The sequence below is a fragment of the Triticum aestivum genome, chromosome 4B (assembly GCF_018294505.1).
Source record: "Triticum aestivum cultivar Chinese Spring chromosome 4B, IWGSC CS RefSeq v2.1, whole genome shotgun sequence".
NCBI lineage: Eukaryota > Viridiplantae > Streptophyta > Magnoliopsida > Poales > Poaceae > Triticum > Triticum aestivum.
This window is the reverse complement of record NC_057804.1, coordinates 83,608,628-83,624,601: the sequence shown is the minus strand read 5'-3', so window position 1 is coordinate 83,624,601 and position 15,974 is coordinate 83,608,628. Positions and strand designations below refer to the sequence as shown.

General features: G+C 45.7%; 1 protein-coding gene and 1 pseudogene across 1 annotated transcript; both read right to left on the bottom strand.

Annotated features, from left to right (window-relative positions):
* Positions 1-2,248: 2,248 nt before the first annotated feature.
* On the bottom strand, positions 2,249-4,594 carry LOC123094513 (B3 domain-containing protein Os03g0619600-like). Its single transcript, XM_044516502.1, has 5 exons — positions 4,461-4,594; positions 3,775-3,896; positions 3,196-3,646; positions 2,816-3,033; positions 2,249-2,618 (listed from the first exon to the last, which is right to left on the bottom strand). Exons 2-5 carry the CDS (start codon positions 3,874-3,876, stop codon positions 2,358-2,360), a joined length of 1,032 nt encoding a protein of 343 aa, XP_044372437.1. The 5' UTR covers positions 3,877-3,896; positions 4,461-4,594; the 3' UTR covers positions 2,249-2,357.
* Positions 4,595-9,102: 4,508 nt separating this feature from the next.
* LOC123094512 (B3 domain-containing protein Os03g0619600-like) lies at positions 9,103-12,284 on the bottom strand (annotated as a pseudogene).
* Between the last annotated feature and the right edge of the window lie 3,690 nt (positions 12,285-15,974).

Sequence of the window (15,974 nt, the reverse complement as noted above, 5' to 3'; positions counted from 1 at the left end):
AGAAGGTTGGCCACATGCTTTGGTTGTTCTGAGTGGAGGAATTGGCAACTCCAAATGGCTAGGGTTTGCAATGTTATATCTGGATGACCTGCTTCGCCGTTCCAACTGGAAGAGATAGGTAGTTGTGAGGTGTGAAAATTGTGTATATATAGTGGAGAAAATGAAGGCTTTTGAGGGCTTTTGGAGTTTGGTTTTTAAACACTGAGAGAAACAAACTCACATAACATCCTCATACCCTTTTGATAGTATCGGCATGCCTATGGAATCAATGTGATCTTGGATCACTAAGATGAAAATGGAGAATCCCTGGCTTTGCCAACACTCATCTTCATGAGAATTTTATGGGGGCCACCTTTCATTTCCTTTGTTGCAATCTAACAAAAAAATTCCGAGATAAAATAGTAAAAGGATTAGTCTCATTACTCATATCCACCATGCACTTTCACCGTTATGCAATGGCCCTTGTATTTATGGCACAGATGATAAACGAGTAGTCTCCTCGGGATGAAGGTGGAGGTGTAACCTCGCAAGCCACATATGCTTTAGCGATGGGATCCATAGTGCGACGTATATGTTGGTACTACAATTTAGTCTCTTGTCTCTCCTTGATCTATGACCCGTTGGTATCCTATGCTTCAATGATCGACACAAGAAGGGTAAAATTGACAAGGAGGCATGAAAGGAATACACTGAAAGGACAATACAGTGAAGTGAGGTGACCGGTGCAAATCCTTGGGAACGACATAGTCACAAAAGGTTGTTGTGTTGGTCCAGTTTTACCTTAATAACAATGACAACCCCATGAATCAAGGGTTTGAGGTTGGACATTGTATCCTGCAGTGTGATGGCATTTGTTGAGGGGTCATATGGACGTCCGCCCAATTGTTTCATAGAAATTAACTTTTATTTATTATTCATACCAATGCCTATTGATTATCTTGTGATCCTACGCACACATATGAGATTGCAGGTGAACGTTTTCCTTAGCTTATTTTAATCATATTAAATACGGCCTTTTCAATTTCATTTTGTGTCTCATTTGTGTTGTTAACCATCACAACACCACAAAATCTAGCAAACAAAAAGTATATGATAAGCTTGCCACTTCGTTGATGTCACCAATTCACCATCCCTAGCACCAACACCTCCCGTGGATTAGATAACCTAGGTCAATTATGGAAGAGTGACGGCATTGCATTATCCAATCAAATTGAAGGAATCCGTGGTGATGTACATTTAAAGTCGTCGGCATTTTACTCATGGACCGGGTGTGAAAGGTAAAAAATTACAAATGTCGGGGGTGAGTTTTTAAAATACTCAAACCATGTGCTGATGTTGAAATCCAAAGTGGATTTTTTCTGCGAGAAACAAACGAACCATGCAAAAAGTACAATAAACCATGGGAAAAGTGAGAAGTGAAGACCATGAGATTTTCTGAATAGGAATTTTCTAAACCATGGAATATAAAAAAGGAGAGATATTCTGAATAAAATAAATTGGAACTTGAAATATTCAAACCACTCAATGGTGATTTGTTTTGAAACTTGAAACTGTTCAAACCACTCAATGGTGAAAAAAAAAGGAATTGAAGAACTTTCGGAAATTTAATCATTGAGATAAAAAAAACCCTGAAAGGTTTCTACGTAACAAAAACCAGACAGCCCAATTGTTTTTTCTCATTAAGATTGGGAATATTAAAATCTCAAAATGATGGTGCCTTATCCTAATATAGTTGAAACTGACTAAAACAGTATAAATAAATTTATTTTTAGGTACATTAATAGTTTCATAAGCCTGTTATGTTACAGGTCTCATGCCGATTTGATGTTGTATATGTTTAGGCCAAAAAGGAAAGAAGAAAACAGAAGCTAGTGAAGACAAGATCCACCCATTCAAATGAATTGTCCCACCATCTTTCACGTCCTTCTTGCACGTTGTCTCACTAATTCCTGGATATTCTTTGTGGTTGGATTTACCGTAGTGAGTACATTCTGATATGCAATGAATTTGTATCAACCCAGGGAAGTACACAAGCGAACTAAGAAACTACGCATCACGAGTTCATTAAACTTCAGAGGATACAAACAATCAAGTGGCTTCCTCATACAAACTTCGTCAACACAACTAGTTGAAACTTCTTGCCACAAAATAAGGCTGCCACTGAAGTAAGAAATCACGGTCTGTTTGAAACTAAGCTACTACAGATATAGGTTTCTTACTCACTCCAGAGACTGGCCATGCCCACAGTTCTACTTCCGGATCACAAAAGCAGCAAAGAGCTCCATTACTAGCAACATACGAAATGGCAACACAAAGAGCAGAACCTCTCTGCCTCTTGTCAAGAGCGTGAAACTAAACTAGCAACGCTCACGGCGAATGATATAGACCATCATCTTCTGCTTCAGCCCCACCTTGTTTTTCATCAGCTCGAAGAGGCAGATGTCCCCCTCTCGCAGGTTGTTGTCTTTGGCAAAAGAAGTCCAGCCTCCACTTATCCTCAGGGAACGACTGTTATCGTGCAACTCACCATGCCATTGCTGGTTCTTCCCCTCTGCCTGAAATACCAAACTCCGGCTCCCCTTCCGAAGGTACGTGTCACAGTATTTTGTGGCAAAGGTCTGTTTGTTCATACACACGCAGAATACTCAACATATTAGAATAAAATGCAAACTTTCAATTATGGACTGTTGCGGAAACAACTGTGGCGAAACAAATATGGGCGGTAGTAGCATAGTTGCTTATATGGACTGATTTATCTCAATACAAATAACTGTCAACTGAAAATCAGAAGAATATTACTCTAGACAAGACTTACTAGGGCCACACGGACATTGATCTTGGTCATAACTGCGACGTAGACGTGCAGATCTGATGCAATGGCTCCAACTTTCTCCAGAACTTTCTTCTTCTGTACTTGCGTTAGACGGGCACCCATTGGCATCATGCAGGGGTCAGTATCATCATGCTCGGGTGTTAATCTAATACGTTTGATATCTTCTGATTCAGATGACTCGTGCTCATATGGACTGTCTTCTGTAAAATGGTTTCAAGAGTAAGGGTGGGTAACTAAAGTAAAATGGTACTCCCTCTGTAAACAAATGTAAAACGTTAGGTCACTAAAGTAGTGACTTAAAACGTCTTACACTTTTTACCATATAATGGGATAGAACGTTACAAGTCAGTTGTAAAGTTAACCTGACAAATCCTCTGACGGAGAAGATATTGCATCTTTCCTTGCTCGTTTTCGACAATGGCCTGAGCTTCCACTCTGGCAATCATCTGATCGTCGTGCTGACGAATGAGTATCGCCATCACTGAATGTGGCTGAAGTGTCTGTAGAATTTGTGCTTGCTTCTTGATCATTGATATTCCTCTGTATGCGAGCAGTACATGGCACCACTTTCTCACAACCACTAGAATCAAAGACCACAACCTTGAAGCGACAATTTCCACGGTATCGGAACATCAACGAGTTGCTTTCTAGTATATGATTGGCGTCGACAAACGCCTCCCACCCAGATCGGAGTACTGTTTTGTTCCTACGCTCAGTAATTCCGACATCATACACATTACCATTGGGGGCTTCTAGTTCAATGGTTCCTGACAGCTTCCACCCGAAATAGTTCACAAAGCTCTCTGGTATGACCTGCAAAATTGTGAATCGTTAGAACTATTAGTACTTTGTACTAACTACTAAATCAGCGACTCTTATTTTGGTATGGAGGGAGTATTATTGCTACTGATTCAATGATCAAGGCAACCCACTGGGCTTACCATGCTATGCCTAGAGTGTCTATCCATGTGCGCGAAGAAACACTTGACCTTTCCATTCAAATGAGTCCAGTATCTCTTGCAGCACTCACAAGATTTTCTCATCTCGCCGCCTACTAATGTCCCTGTAAGCAGAAAAACATAGATCATGGCTGATGGCAGTGAAAGGAAATCTTGTTGTCCTCTTCAGCACTTTGTTTTACACTGCAACTACTCATAAACCTTTTTTTCCCCGAGTCATGCAGGAGGACTGCTTGTGGTATATTATAAGTAAGATAGAATCAAGAAACAAAGTACAGGGAGTTTGATTTGAACAGAGCGGGAACGACCAGCCAGAGATGAAGCAAAATTGCAAGCATGCAGAGGCCGGGGGCATTCCTCCTTTTTTTCAAAAAAAGCAAAATTGCAAGCGCCTAAATGCTTAGCCCCTGCACGCACCCATCAAGTTACCTGATCTCCCAAAAGAAAGAAACCTGTATAGAGCTTCTCCCTGTGGGAAATTCTGAAAGTTTCCTTTGTCTAAGAGGCAGCAGATCTTGCTGAGCCCAACAAAAGTGATGAAAGAAAAAGAAGCAAAATGCACATCTGAAAGTTCCTTCCTAGCTCGGCCTATCTGGTACCCGTCGGAAAGTTCTCAATGCACATGTAGGGATGAAAGAAAAGAAGCAAAAGGCTAGCCAAGGACTTACTGCAATGCAGACCGGAAGGAAGTACTCAAGGCTCACAACGCTGATGTGTTGCTGGAACTTGAAGAAGCAAGCACGGATAACACGGGAAGGCGGAGGAGCGAGAGAAGAAGCAAGCGGAACCACGCGCGCCGAACTGAACGCCTATAGGATGCCCTGATTTGCCCTCTCATTCTTTGTCTCTGCTGATCTGATGGGACTCTACGGCCCTAGCCTGCCACTGTATCATAGACTCGTAGGCCCGTCTTGGACAAAAAGTTTGCAAAAGAGAAACTTGGCACCACCGGTTCGGCCGATGCGAGTAGGGTGTTGGATTTATCTTTAAAAAAATCAGATCCATATAAGACTTGTTTCAGATTCTTAGAGCAAAGACAACTTTTTTTTTCTTTTCCAAATTTGGACCCAAATTTGTATAAAACCTAGGTGGAATTTGAAACAAAAAAATATCTGCGCTTTTCACAATAAATAAATAAATAATCAGCACCAAAACAAAAGACTTCGTCAGGAGAAAAGGGGGGATGACTCTCTCTCACGAGCCTACGCGTGCCGTCCACCAGAAGTGTCCCTCAGCTTGGGGACTTGCTCCCCTCGCGCTGTGTGGTGGCGCTCTCGTGGATGCTCAGGAAAGAGACCAGCGAGAACAGGGGCTTGACCGTGGTTAAATGGGGCGCATTGGAGCTTGGGTGGGAGGAGGGTTGGAGCCTTGGAGGTGGTGGGCGCAGGAGCGCCACCTGAGGTTGGGTGGGAGTCGGGGGCTCTTCGGGAGGAAGATGGATGGGATGGAGAGCCCTCAGGCCCGGCCCTGATGGGGGAGGGGGGGGGCAGGGGAGGCGACCGCCCCGGGCCCCCGAAATAGAGGGGCCCCCACGTACGTGTGCTCTCTGTATTCAGCCCATGAGAAAAAATGATTTCATGCGTACAACGAACATTACCTATGGCAAGTAAATCAGCGATTCCCTAAATTGGTGGAACTTCCGTTTCCCTCGCATGACTCCTCAAGTCTCGCAAGCCCGAGGGCGACCCCGCCGCCGACACAGCCTCCTCCCACGGAGGCCTCCCCCGATGATTTCTCGTCCAATGGCGGATCGAGTAATTTCATGTTCATCGCCATGGACAGGAGTAACAACAGCACCGCCTCAAGAAGGCAGTTTTGAACTACAGAGATCAGGTTAGCATCATCCAAGATCCAACCGAGCTAGCTAGATTGATATGTGACTAGTTAGTGGCAGAATTATTATATGATATATCTAGTGAATTAGCGAAGCAGAGTAGGATGTAGTTGTCCTTCTGACTAATTTTTTTAATGCAATCCTTCTGATTAATTAATTTCGTTGTGTTGGAGATCGGTGAAAGACGAGGGGAGAGGATGTCTAAAATCCATGGGATAATGATGATAGCCAAGCTGAAATTAATTGGAGGATTCATGGTCAATTCAATGTGATTAGATGGCAAAATTATTTTTTAGTTACAAACTTTTTTAATTTTTAGTGTTGCAAATTATAAAGTTATTCTAACTGCGTGCCACCAGGAGCAGTTCAATTACTTTTTGTTTGCCAAACTATGAATGAAATATACAATGCATGAAACTTCCCTGTCAAAATCTTAGCAAAAGTGAGAAATAGTTAATATAATAATATGTATTTAGATCCTGCAACTAGGTCGACCAGCTGGTTTTGCACTCCATGGCAAAAAAAATTAGAACACTTCGTGCTTAAAATTTACCTGAACATGCACATAATGATTATAACTTTGGATATATAAAGGGCCCCCTTTGTATTTCTGCCCCGGGCCCCTGAATTCTCAGGACCGGCTCTGAGAGCCCTTTCAAGGAAAAAGTTAAAAAAACGACGAAAAAAAGCGAACGGTTTTTGGCACTTACGGGGGCATTGGTGGGTAATTTTTTGCCAACTTTAAAAGTAATTTAAACGACGGTGAGCGGGCGGGCAGAAGCAATAGCCGCTTTATTATTAGGGAAAGATTTTATTTTCTCTCCTTCTCTGATTTTTACTAACTTGCGTGCAATTTAGCAAATGATACAATTGGGTAATAAACCGACCGTGAGCCGGTGGGCATATTTTGGCCACCAACTGGTATTTACTCGTCGACTGTTATTGCTTGATATTAGGTTTCATAACAATAGATGGTATTAAAATTATTTCAGAATATTAGCATTTCAAATACATTTCGTAATTACAAAACCACACATGACCAAAGGACATACATTCTATTCACCGTAATTGCAAAGTATCACAAGCCTAATGAGTCGAATCTAAATTGCATTGATCAAAATGATCCATCTAGAAAGCATCGAATACACAACAAAATAGTAACTAAGGTATTCCCTCCGTCCCAAAATTCTTTTCTTAGATTTATCTAGATACGGATGTATATAACACTAAAATGTGAATAGATACATTCATATGTAAACAAATCTAATACAAGAATTTTTAGACGGAAGGAGTATAATGTTACAAATCATTACTTAGGTTGTCCACAGAATCGAGAACTTCGTTTTGATGCATGACTTTACGGTTCAAAAGGAAAATACCCCGAGAAGCTCTCTCATGACCGTGTTGCCCCCTCGTGGGCGACCGGCCGCGCGTCCTCCCTCCTCCCTCCAGCCCCCTTCCCTCCTTCCTTCCCGTCGCCGTCGCCGGCGCCCGCGCCGGCTTGGCCCCGGGGCTGGTGGTGGCGGCGGCCTCCTTGCCCTTCCCCTCTCGGTCGCTCTCCGGCGCGGGCGGAGCTGCTCCGGGGGGTGCACTTAGGCGGTGGCGGTCTGGCGTGGCAGGGGGGGGGTTCCGTGGCGCGCTGCAGGATAGCAGCTGGGCGGCGCGGCGGCGTGATCTGGCTTGTCCGCTCGGCCCAGATCTGGGCCCTTGGGGCCCCATCTGGGCCTGGGCGGGCCGACGGCGGGGATGGTCTCCGGCGTGGCTTCTGGGAGGCGAGGGAGACGCGACGAGCGGTTGGGCGCTGGCGGCACCGACGCCGACCTGCTGCATCGTGGCCGGCGGGCCTTAATGGGCCCGCTTCGGGCCTGGCTGGGCCAGGGGTGGCCCGGCATGCCCCGTTGCCGCGTCCGGACGGCTACCGCGACGGCGCCGGAGGCACGGGCCTCCCGCACGACGGCGGTGGAGGTGGTTCCCTCCCGCTCGGTGTCGGTGTTGCTGCTCCCGTCGTGGTGCGCTTCTCTCCGGTCCTCTTGGCCTCGTGGTGGTGTTCATAGTGAGGCGGCGTGGGTGGTGGCGCTACTGCGTTGGCGCCTGGTGGTGGGCGGCGGTCTGGCTGGTCGGCTCCAATCCGTTGGGCGGTGGGGTTGGAGTGCGGGAGAAATCCTTGCCGGTCTTCGGCTCCGATGCGGTGACACCCGCGGGTGCCAGCATTCCTTCCTGGAGGGTGTCGGTGATATCCATCCCGCACCTCCCTCCGCGTGCCGGGGAAACCCTAGGACATGTCTGGGCAGCAGCGTCGTCGGCGTCGCTTTCCTTCTTGGAGGTGCTGCTTTGTACGCGGTGGTTCAGAGCCTCAGGTTGTGGTGGTCTGTGTTCTGGTGGGCGTAGCGGTGGCGGGTCATCTGCGCTTTGTCGAGCTGCCGTTGTTGGCATTTGTTTCTTCTTCTTTTTAATTTGGGCTTGATGTGCTGCTCGCCCCAGCGATCCTTGTATCGGTGTTGGTTGCTTTGGAATATAATGTTTCGGTAAAGAAAAATACATGACTTCAAGATCATCATCATACAGATCATTTTGATCATCGTCATATGGATCCTAACGATCTTTACTATAAACATCATCATTACCCTCACCATTGATATTATATCCCTGGTTGGGTTTTGAAAAGGCATCTTGGAATTTTTTTGGGGGTTTGCTCTTCTTATTAAGAAGAGGTTTTGAATTTCTCTCAATTTTCAAACTTCAAATGAAATTTAAACATAATACATGCTATGCGCAGCTACTCTAGTACACTACCAGTAACTAGGGCTCTGACAAAATATCCGTTATAACTAAATTTGAACTAAAGCCACTACACTTTTTTTTGGATCGGAGGGAGAGTACCTTTTTTAGATTGAAAGGTAGTGCTCCTACGGGAGCGACTTTTTGGTGGACGGGGGCATTGGCTCCTATTTTTTAAATTGATTCAAAAATCGTATTTCCAAGTTTATTTTTTTTAAAAGACGGTGAGAACTTATACATATTCACAATGGATCTATGACTTTTCATTCAAAAATATCATGATTTGCAAACTGCACAAAAAATATCCCGGCCCAACATATTATGATTTTTTGTATTTGAAAGCATATTGTTATGTAAATTTTTTTTGAATGTGTTATATGTGTATTTGTGTGTGTACAAGTTATATTGATTTTTTCTTTGCGCCGTGGAAATATGTTTTTTTCTTTAAATTCCACCGATGCACCAGTCCATCAAAAGGCATTTCCGGTGCTCCTACTGGTTACTTGGGAAAAAAGGACAAGATCCACCCATCCAAACGAATTTTCCCGGCATCTTCCACTAAATCCTTCTTTTTGAGATCTGGGTCACTAATTCCTGTACATTCTCATGTGCGTTGAATTTGCATAAACCCAAGGGGCGTAGACACGTGAACCAAGAAACTACGTATCATGTGTTCTTTAAACCTCAGAGCCTCCTACTCATACAAACTTCATCACCATTAACTTGTTTAAACTTCAGGATACAAAATAAAGCTGGCACTGAAGTATGATGATAATTACTACAGTAGTTGGCCATACTCAGCGAAATGGTCCCATCCCCACCGTTTCCACTTCCAAATCACAAAAGCATCAACGAGCCCATGGATATACAAAATGCCAGCACAGAGAGCCGAGACATGTCTGTTCCGTCAATGCCATCAAACAAACAATTCTCAGCAAATGATGTAGACCATCATCTTCAGTCCCCCCTTGTTTTTCATCAGCTCGAAGAGGCAGATGTCCCCCTCCCGCAGGCCGTTCTCGCTCGCAAAAGAAGTCCAGCCTCCGCTTATCCTCAGGGCACCTTTCTTGTCGCGCATCTTGCCATGCCATCTTTGGCTCTTCCCCTCCAGCTGAAGCTCCAAATTATGGCCTCCTTGTCGAAGGTACTTGGCAGTGTACTCTGTCCCAAAGGTCTGTCAATGTACACGCACAATATTGAACAGGTTATAGTAACATGAAAGCCAAACTTGGAAATTTGTAGAGGAATGGTTGATAGAACAAAACTGTTGTACAGATATCCAAATTTCTCTTGATACAAAGCATGAGTTGAAACATAACTCTTGGTAATCTAATTCGGTAAAACTACCATGCATCATTTTTTTTGCGACAACTACTGCTGCTTCTGCTATGCTACTACTGTACATCCATGGCGGCAACGCAAATTGGCTTACAGATGTTTATATGGACTGATTTTTCTGCAAAGGAAATTACCATCAACTCAACATGAGAAAAAAATTATATTTTTCTAGACTTACTAGTGAGACGCGGACATTGGTCTTTGTCATGACTGCCACGTAAATGGGCAGATCTGACGCAATGGCTCCAACTTTCTCCAAAACTATCTTGTCCTGCACTTCCGTTAGACGGGCACCCATTGCCATCATGTAGGGTTCTGTACCATCATGATCAGGGTACTTCTCACTTATCCGATGTTCGTCATGGCCCGAAGAGAAGGTTTCTTCATCTGGAAAGTTTTCATATTAATCAACACAGAAAAATACGAGCTCTTGGCATGTTAATAATTGTGTGATACTATCATACCGTCATTTGGTTCCTCCTTAATACACAATGTTGGGGTATTCTTTGTGCTTGGCAAACCACGTTCTGCACCGGAGGGATGATCAATAGTCGCTTTGCGAAGCAGATGGACAATCACTTTGAATGTTCTACCCTTAGGACTCGTCATGGGCTGAAAGACGCACAGATCTCCCTCCAATAAATTATTGTCACGGACAAAACCACACTCCTTTAGATTGCACCGACATCCATCAGATTTGACACGAAACTCGCAGTACCATTTCTTGCTCTGCTCCGGCAGCTGTAGTTTGATAGTCTGATTTTTGCGTGGAAAGTGTGTGAGTGCGTAATCCTTGGGAATTACCTGATCATAGAAAGGTGCAGCATGTGAAACTGATCAAAGTTTTAATCATGGGCATTAATACTACAATAAAAGTGAGACCCCCCCAAGAGCATGATTTCCACTGTAAAGCACCATGATATGTTACAACCGCAACAAAAGAAAAATTCACCAAGTATACTGAATCTACAATGAGTGTGCATCTTTCTCTGTTTTGGTCATTTTTACTTCAAAACAGTAACAAATGACAGATGTATATATATGGAAGTAGTTATAAGGCATACAATTAACTTCTTATTCATGGGGATTCATACGACTAACTTAATATTACCACATCAGGATATGGTTTCACACTGGGCTTCCTCATCATAGCCACAAGCAAAGGCATTTCAGGTTGAATTTCCTGGACAAGTTCAACGATATTGGCCTCATCTTCTTCTGTTACATAGCACTTCCCTGATAACACATAAAGAGGCGTCGGGAGCGTCTGATCATCAGATTCAGATGACTCATGCTCATAAGGACTGTCTTCTGCTGTAAAATAGTTTCAAGAGTAAGGGTAACAGCAGCAAAATGGTACACCATATAATGTGATAAATTGTTACAAGTCAGTTGTTAAGTTAACCTGACAAATCCTCTGACGGAGAAGACATTGCATCTTTCCTTGCTCGTTTTCTGCAATGGCCCGGGCTTCCACTCTGCCAATCAACAGATCGTCCTGGTGCTGACGAATGAGTACTACCATCACTGAAACTGGTCGAAATGTCTGCAGAATTTGTGCTTGGTTCTTGATCATTGATGTTACTCTGTCTGCGACTGCGAGCAGAGGACACCACTTTCTCACAACCACTAGAATCAAAGACCACAACCTTGAAGCGAGAGCTTCCACGGTAGCGGAACATCAGCGAGTCGCTTTCTTCTATATAATTGGCGTCGACAAACGCCTCCCACCCAGATCGGAGTAGTGTTTTGTTCCTACGCTCAGTAATTCCAACATCGTAAAGATTACCATTGTGGGCTTCTAGCTTGATGGTTCCTGACAGCTTCCACGCGAAATAGTTCACGAATCTCTCTGGTATGGCCTGCAAAAATGTTAGTTTGTCGGAAATATTAGCATTAGTTTAGAAAAAAAAATGTCTTACTGCTACCAATTTCACTGAGCTTACCATGCTATGCCTAGAGTGTCTATCCATCTGCGTGACGAAACACTTGACCTTTCCATGCAAATGAGTACTTGCAGCACTCGCAGGAATTCCTCATCTCGCCGGTTATTGATGTCCTATAAGGAGAAAAACATGGATCATGAAAGACGGCAGTCGCAGTGAAAGAAAATCTTGTTGTCCTCTACGCAAATTTTGATTCACTACTTTACTATGCAACTGGCTATCAAGTTACCTGACTTAACGAGTGAAAAACCTGTAGCTTCTCACTGTAGAAAGCCCTGAAAGTTTCGTTTATCTAAGCAGCGGTAGAATCTTGTTGAAGCACAGCTAAAGGGACTGAAACAAAAGAAGCAAATGAACATGCATGGAAGAGATGCAGAGAAGGCTAAGCAGCAAACAAAAGCGAAGGACCTGCCGCAATGCCGGCCGGAAGGGAGGTGTTCCGTGGAGCGCAAATCCTGAAAACACGACGTCCTGGAACTGGGAGAACCAAAGCAGGGGAAGGCGGAGGGAGAGAACCTGAACTCCTGGGGGAGGAGAAGAAGCACCAAATGGATGGAGTCTCAAATGGATGTGTGCGGTGCACGCCTGTAGCTGTAGGATGCCCTGATTTGCCCTATCATCCTCGTCTCTGCGACTCTGATACGACTGCTCTGTGGCAGGCACTGTATCACACGTCCAGTCGTCTAGTCGTAGGCTTGTAGGCCCGTCTTCGAGAAGCGGGAGGTTTGGTCAAAAAGTTGGCAAAAATAAGATTGGCACCGGTTCGGTGATTACGAGGTATACTTAGTAGGGTGTTGGGTTTCATTAATTTAGGGGTGACTACGAGGTTTACTGTTGGGTTTCATTAATTTAGAGCATCTACAGCCGGACTTGCAAATCAGGCCCCTCAGAAGCCCACGGACGCGGGCCCGGACGTGTTCGCGGGCACTGACTGGGCACCCCTCAAAAAATACAATCCACATTCGGACACCTCAATTACCATATCTCAAATCCATACAAACTCATGCAACTACGTTGACGCACACGTATCGTCCGGTTACTCCATCACACTACACTAAACTGCCATCGGACTACCAAAATTTGGCATGTCTGGCTATGGTGGAGTTCATCCACGGCTGCGCTTGCCCTTCCCGGCGACATTGTCGTCCTTCTCGCGAAAGTACCGGTCAAAGAAATAGTACGGATCGAGCCAGATCTGCTCGTCGCCGGAGTTGTCCTTGCCGTCGCTGTCCTCCTTCTCCTCCCTCGGTGGCAGTCCGGCCATGGCACGCACCGTCCGATTCTGCTCATGGGCGAGGGCGCGCATGTTCCTCCGCTGCCGTTTCTTCACAATGTGGGCGGGGATGGCTTCCTCCTTTGCGGCCGCCCACGCCGCCGCATCGGCCGCCTTCGCCGCTGCAATTTTCGCCGCGAGACGGGCCTTAGCGGCCCTTATCCTCTCCTTCCCACGGCGGGCCGCGCGTTCCCGAGGGGACTCATACTCTGCCGGGCCGGTGATGGGGAAGGCGATGTGTTCCGGCCGGGACCGCGAGGATCCAGCACAAGAGGACCCGAGCGCCCTGTGAGCGAACGCTATGGCGTCGCGGCGGATAGATCTGTCCGTCGGCTGGGCACTGTCCTCCTAGGAGTGGTGAAGTGTAATGCAGACTGACATTGCCTCCTCCAACCCACGCGGGACGACACCCAAGTCGATGGATACGGACTGGTCGAAGTTTGATCCGCTGCCTGCCATTGCGGAGAAGGTTGCAAACCGCCGGAGGTGAGCTCCGGTGGCAGAGGGGAGTGGAGTGAAGTGGTTAGGGTTTGGTCCGGCGTGAGGATGGGGATGAATATAATTGGGGTTAGTTGGGCCAGCATCGGCCGAGTCTGACATGGTGGGCGTGCCCCGGCGTCCCCATATCCGCCCATATTTGGGCTGGATATGGGGGGTGCCGGTCAGCCCGAGCGTTTGAGGGGCCCGTCTGGGTCCAAATTTCGTGATCGGGCAGCGCTCGGGCGGCCTGCCTGGGCGTTTGAGACGGGTTTGAGGGGTCCAGTTGTAGATGCTCTTATATGAAAAGAAAAAAAAATTCAAATAAGTATATATAAGTCGGGAAAAGTCTTGATTCCAGGTTTTAGAGCAAAGATGATTCTAAAAGAAAATCAAATTTGGTGGCAAAATTCTACATAATGTGGGTGGAATTCCAATGAAAATAATCACTGCCATCCGTAAAAAAACAAAAAGAAAATAATCACTGCCAAAGCATAGGATTTCATCAGGAGAAAAAGGGAAATGATTCTCGGGAGCCCTATGCGTGGCGCCCACTAGAGCGTCCCTGGGTCGAATTTGGTGTTTTGACCTTTTTTGAAAAGTTCAGCCAGATCTGACCCCTATTTAAAAAAAATTCAGGATCTGGCCCTTTTTCTACCGGCAAAGAGGCCGAAGGTAGGGTTGTTAGGCTGCCACTGCGGGCCCTGGTAGTAGGTTGACGGCGGCCACAGTCATCTATTTTTTCTCCTGCCGACTTGGCACGACGGCCGTACCGCCAGGTGGGTCGGCGGTAGGGCGTGGTCAGCTACTGCCACACTGTCTGGCGGTAAGATCCTCCCGCGGTGAGATTGTGTTGTAACTTAAAATCGGGGGAAACCAATGGTAGGGTTGCACACCCTACTGCCATAGACCCTGGTGGTAGGTCATATGCGTGCTGCTGGAACTGGAACTTCAAGGGAAACAACAGTAGGCTGTGCAACCCTACCGACAGGGACTTCGGCGGTAGGGTCCTGTCGAGATTAAATTTTATGCAGAACTTGTTCATTTCAATTCCAAAAAATTCTGCACACCGGCAATATAGTTTGCAAATAAAAAATATATGATCTCACACATTATAACATGTGTCACACATCGACATAAATGATAGTTCAGCACATCAAACATACCAAATTGAATAGGTTTACATGTCCAACATAGCAAATAGTAGCAAATCAACGATAACAAGTAGTTCAACCTAACCACCAAGTCTCGTAAATAGCAAATAGTTTAACTAGTTCAACATGAATCGAGTAGTTCAACATGATCATATCACCTCGCCTTCGTCTCCCTCTTGGCGGTATGCTTTTTCATTTCTCTTCGACCGGGTTCCAACCGGCTATTTCGTGCAACGAGCATGTTCTTTCTGAAACGGGGATGGACTCTTCCTATCCTTCTTCGGATGTCTCCCCCTCTTCTCCTGGGTTGGCTGGGTTGTCTGAGTCGGTGGTGGTCTCTCATCATCGTCGTACTACTCCTCCTCATCACCTTCTTCCTCTTCTTCCTCATCTTGCTCGTCATCCTCTTCTTCCTCGTCCTCCTCAACAATGCGAGGCGACGAAGCGACATGGCTAGTGGAAGCTCTGTCGGCAAGGCTAGAGGGAACTCCGCCGGTGTGGCTCGATGAAGCAATGGTACACATCGAGCCTCCAGGAACATGGATATTGGCTGTGCTAGCGCACCCAAGCATGCCCAATATCTTACGACAATAGGTCATGGACTTCTACAATAACAAACAACCAAGAACATAATATGGATCAACTTTAGGGTTACAATTAAACTATAACATGCCTAAGAGGCTCGATGTTACCTTCACCATTTCCCTCATCTTGCTATTAGATTTCGTGGTCCCGGGGTCATAACTAAGCGCGTCTGAGCCATCAACAATGCTTCTGTTCAGCTCCGAAGCTTGGAAATATAAGCATCATTTTTAAGTAAGTGACACTGACTAAAGCAGTTTCCATCCAATCGATGAGAGCTTAAAACAATATAACACAACTTACCACTCTGTCCATCAGGGGTGCATACTCCCTAAATTCACCTTTGAACTCTTTGAGGCTGTCACGGAAGGCCTCATCCTCAGAGTAATCCTCCTCCAATAATGCGATATCGGCTGACATCCACTATGGCTCAGGCGCACATGGTACTTCACGCCATCGCCATACCACTTCATGTGTTCATCGTATTCCTCCCAGTCAACCGCTCTCCTCTCCGCATCTTTACGATACCTTCCCTCTTTCCACACTTTCGCGTGATCCGCGTGCTTGTGTCCCCAGTCCGTGATCGACTGAGAATGTTGCCTACTCTTCCTTCAAGGCATAAGAAACAATAAAACATCATAAGGACGTCCAACGGAACAAAAACACAGTAGTAGAGAACACCCCACACTAGTGTAGGTCGAAGCCACCGGTGTCGTTGGGGCGTGCCGGCGGGGTATTTTGGAAGATACCAAATTGCGGCCATGCGATGTGGTAAGTTTCACTCGACAGTGTGCACACAT

Bases quoted from the DNA above. Each gene is read 5' to 3' on its own strand.
- LOC123094513 (XM_044516502.1), bottom strand. From the start codon at position 3,876: ATGAGAAAATCTTGTGAGTGCTGCAAGAGATACTGGACTCATTTGAAT. The intron at 3,647-3,774 runs GTAAGCCCAGTG...ACAATTTTGCAG, and splicing joins GACACTCTAGGCATAGCATG to GTCATACCAGAGAGCTTTGT. The intron at 3,034-3,195 runs GTTAACTTTACA...ACCATTTTACAG, and splicing joins TCCGTCAGAGGATTTGTCAG to AAGACAGTCCATATGAGCAC.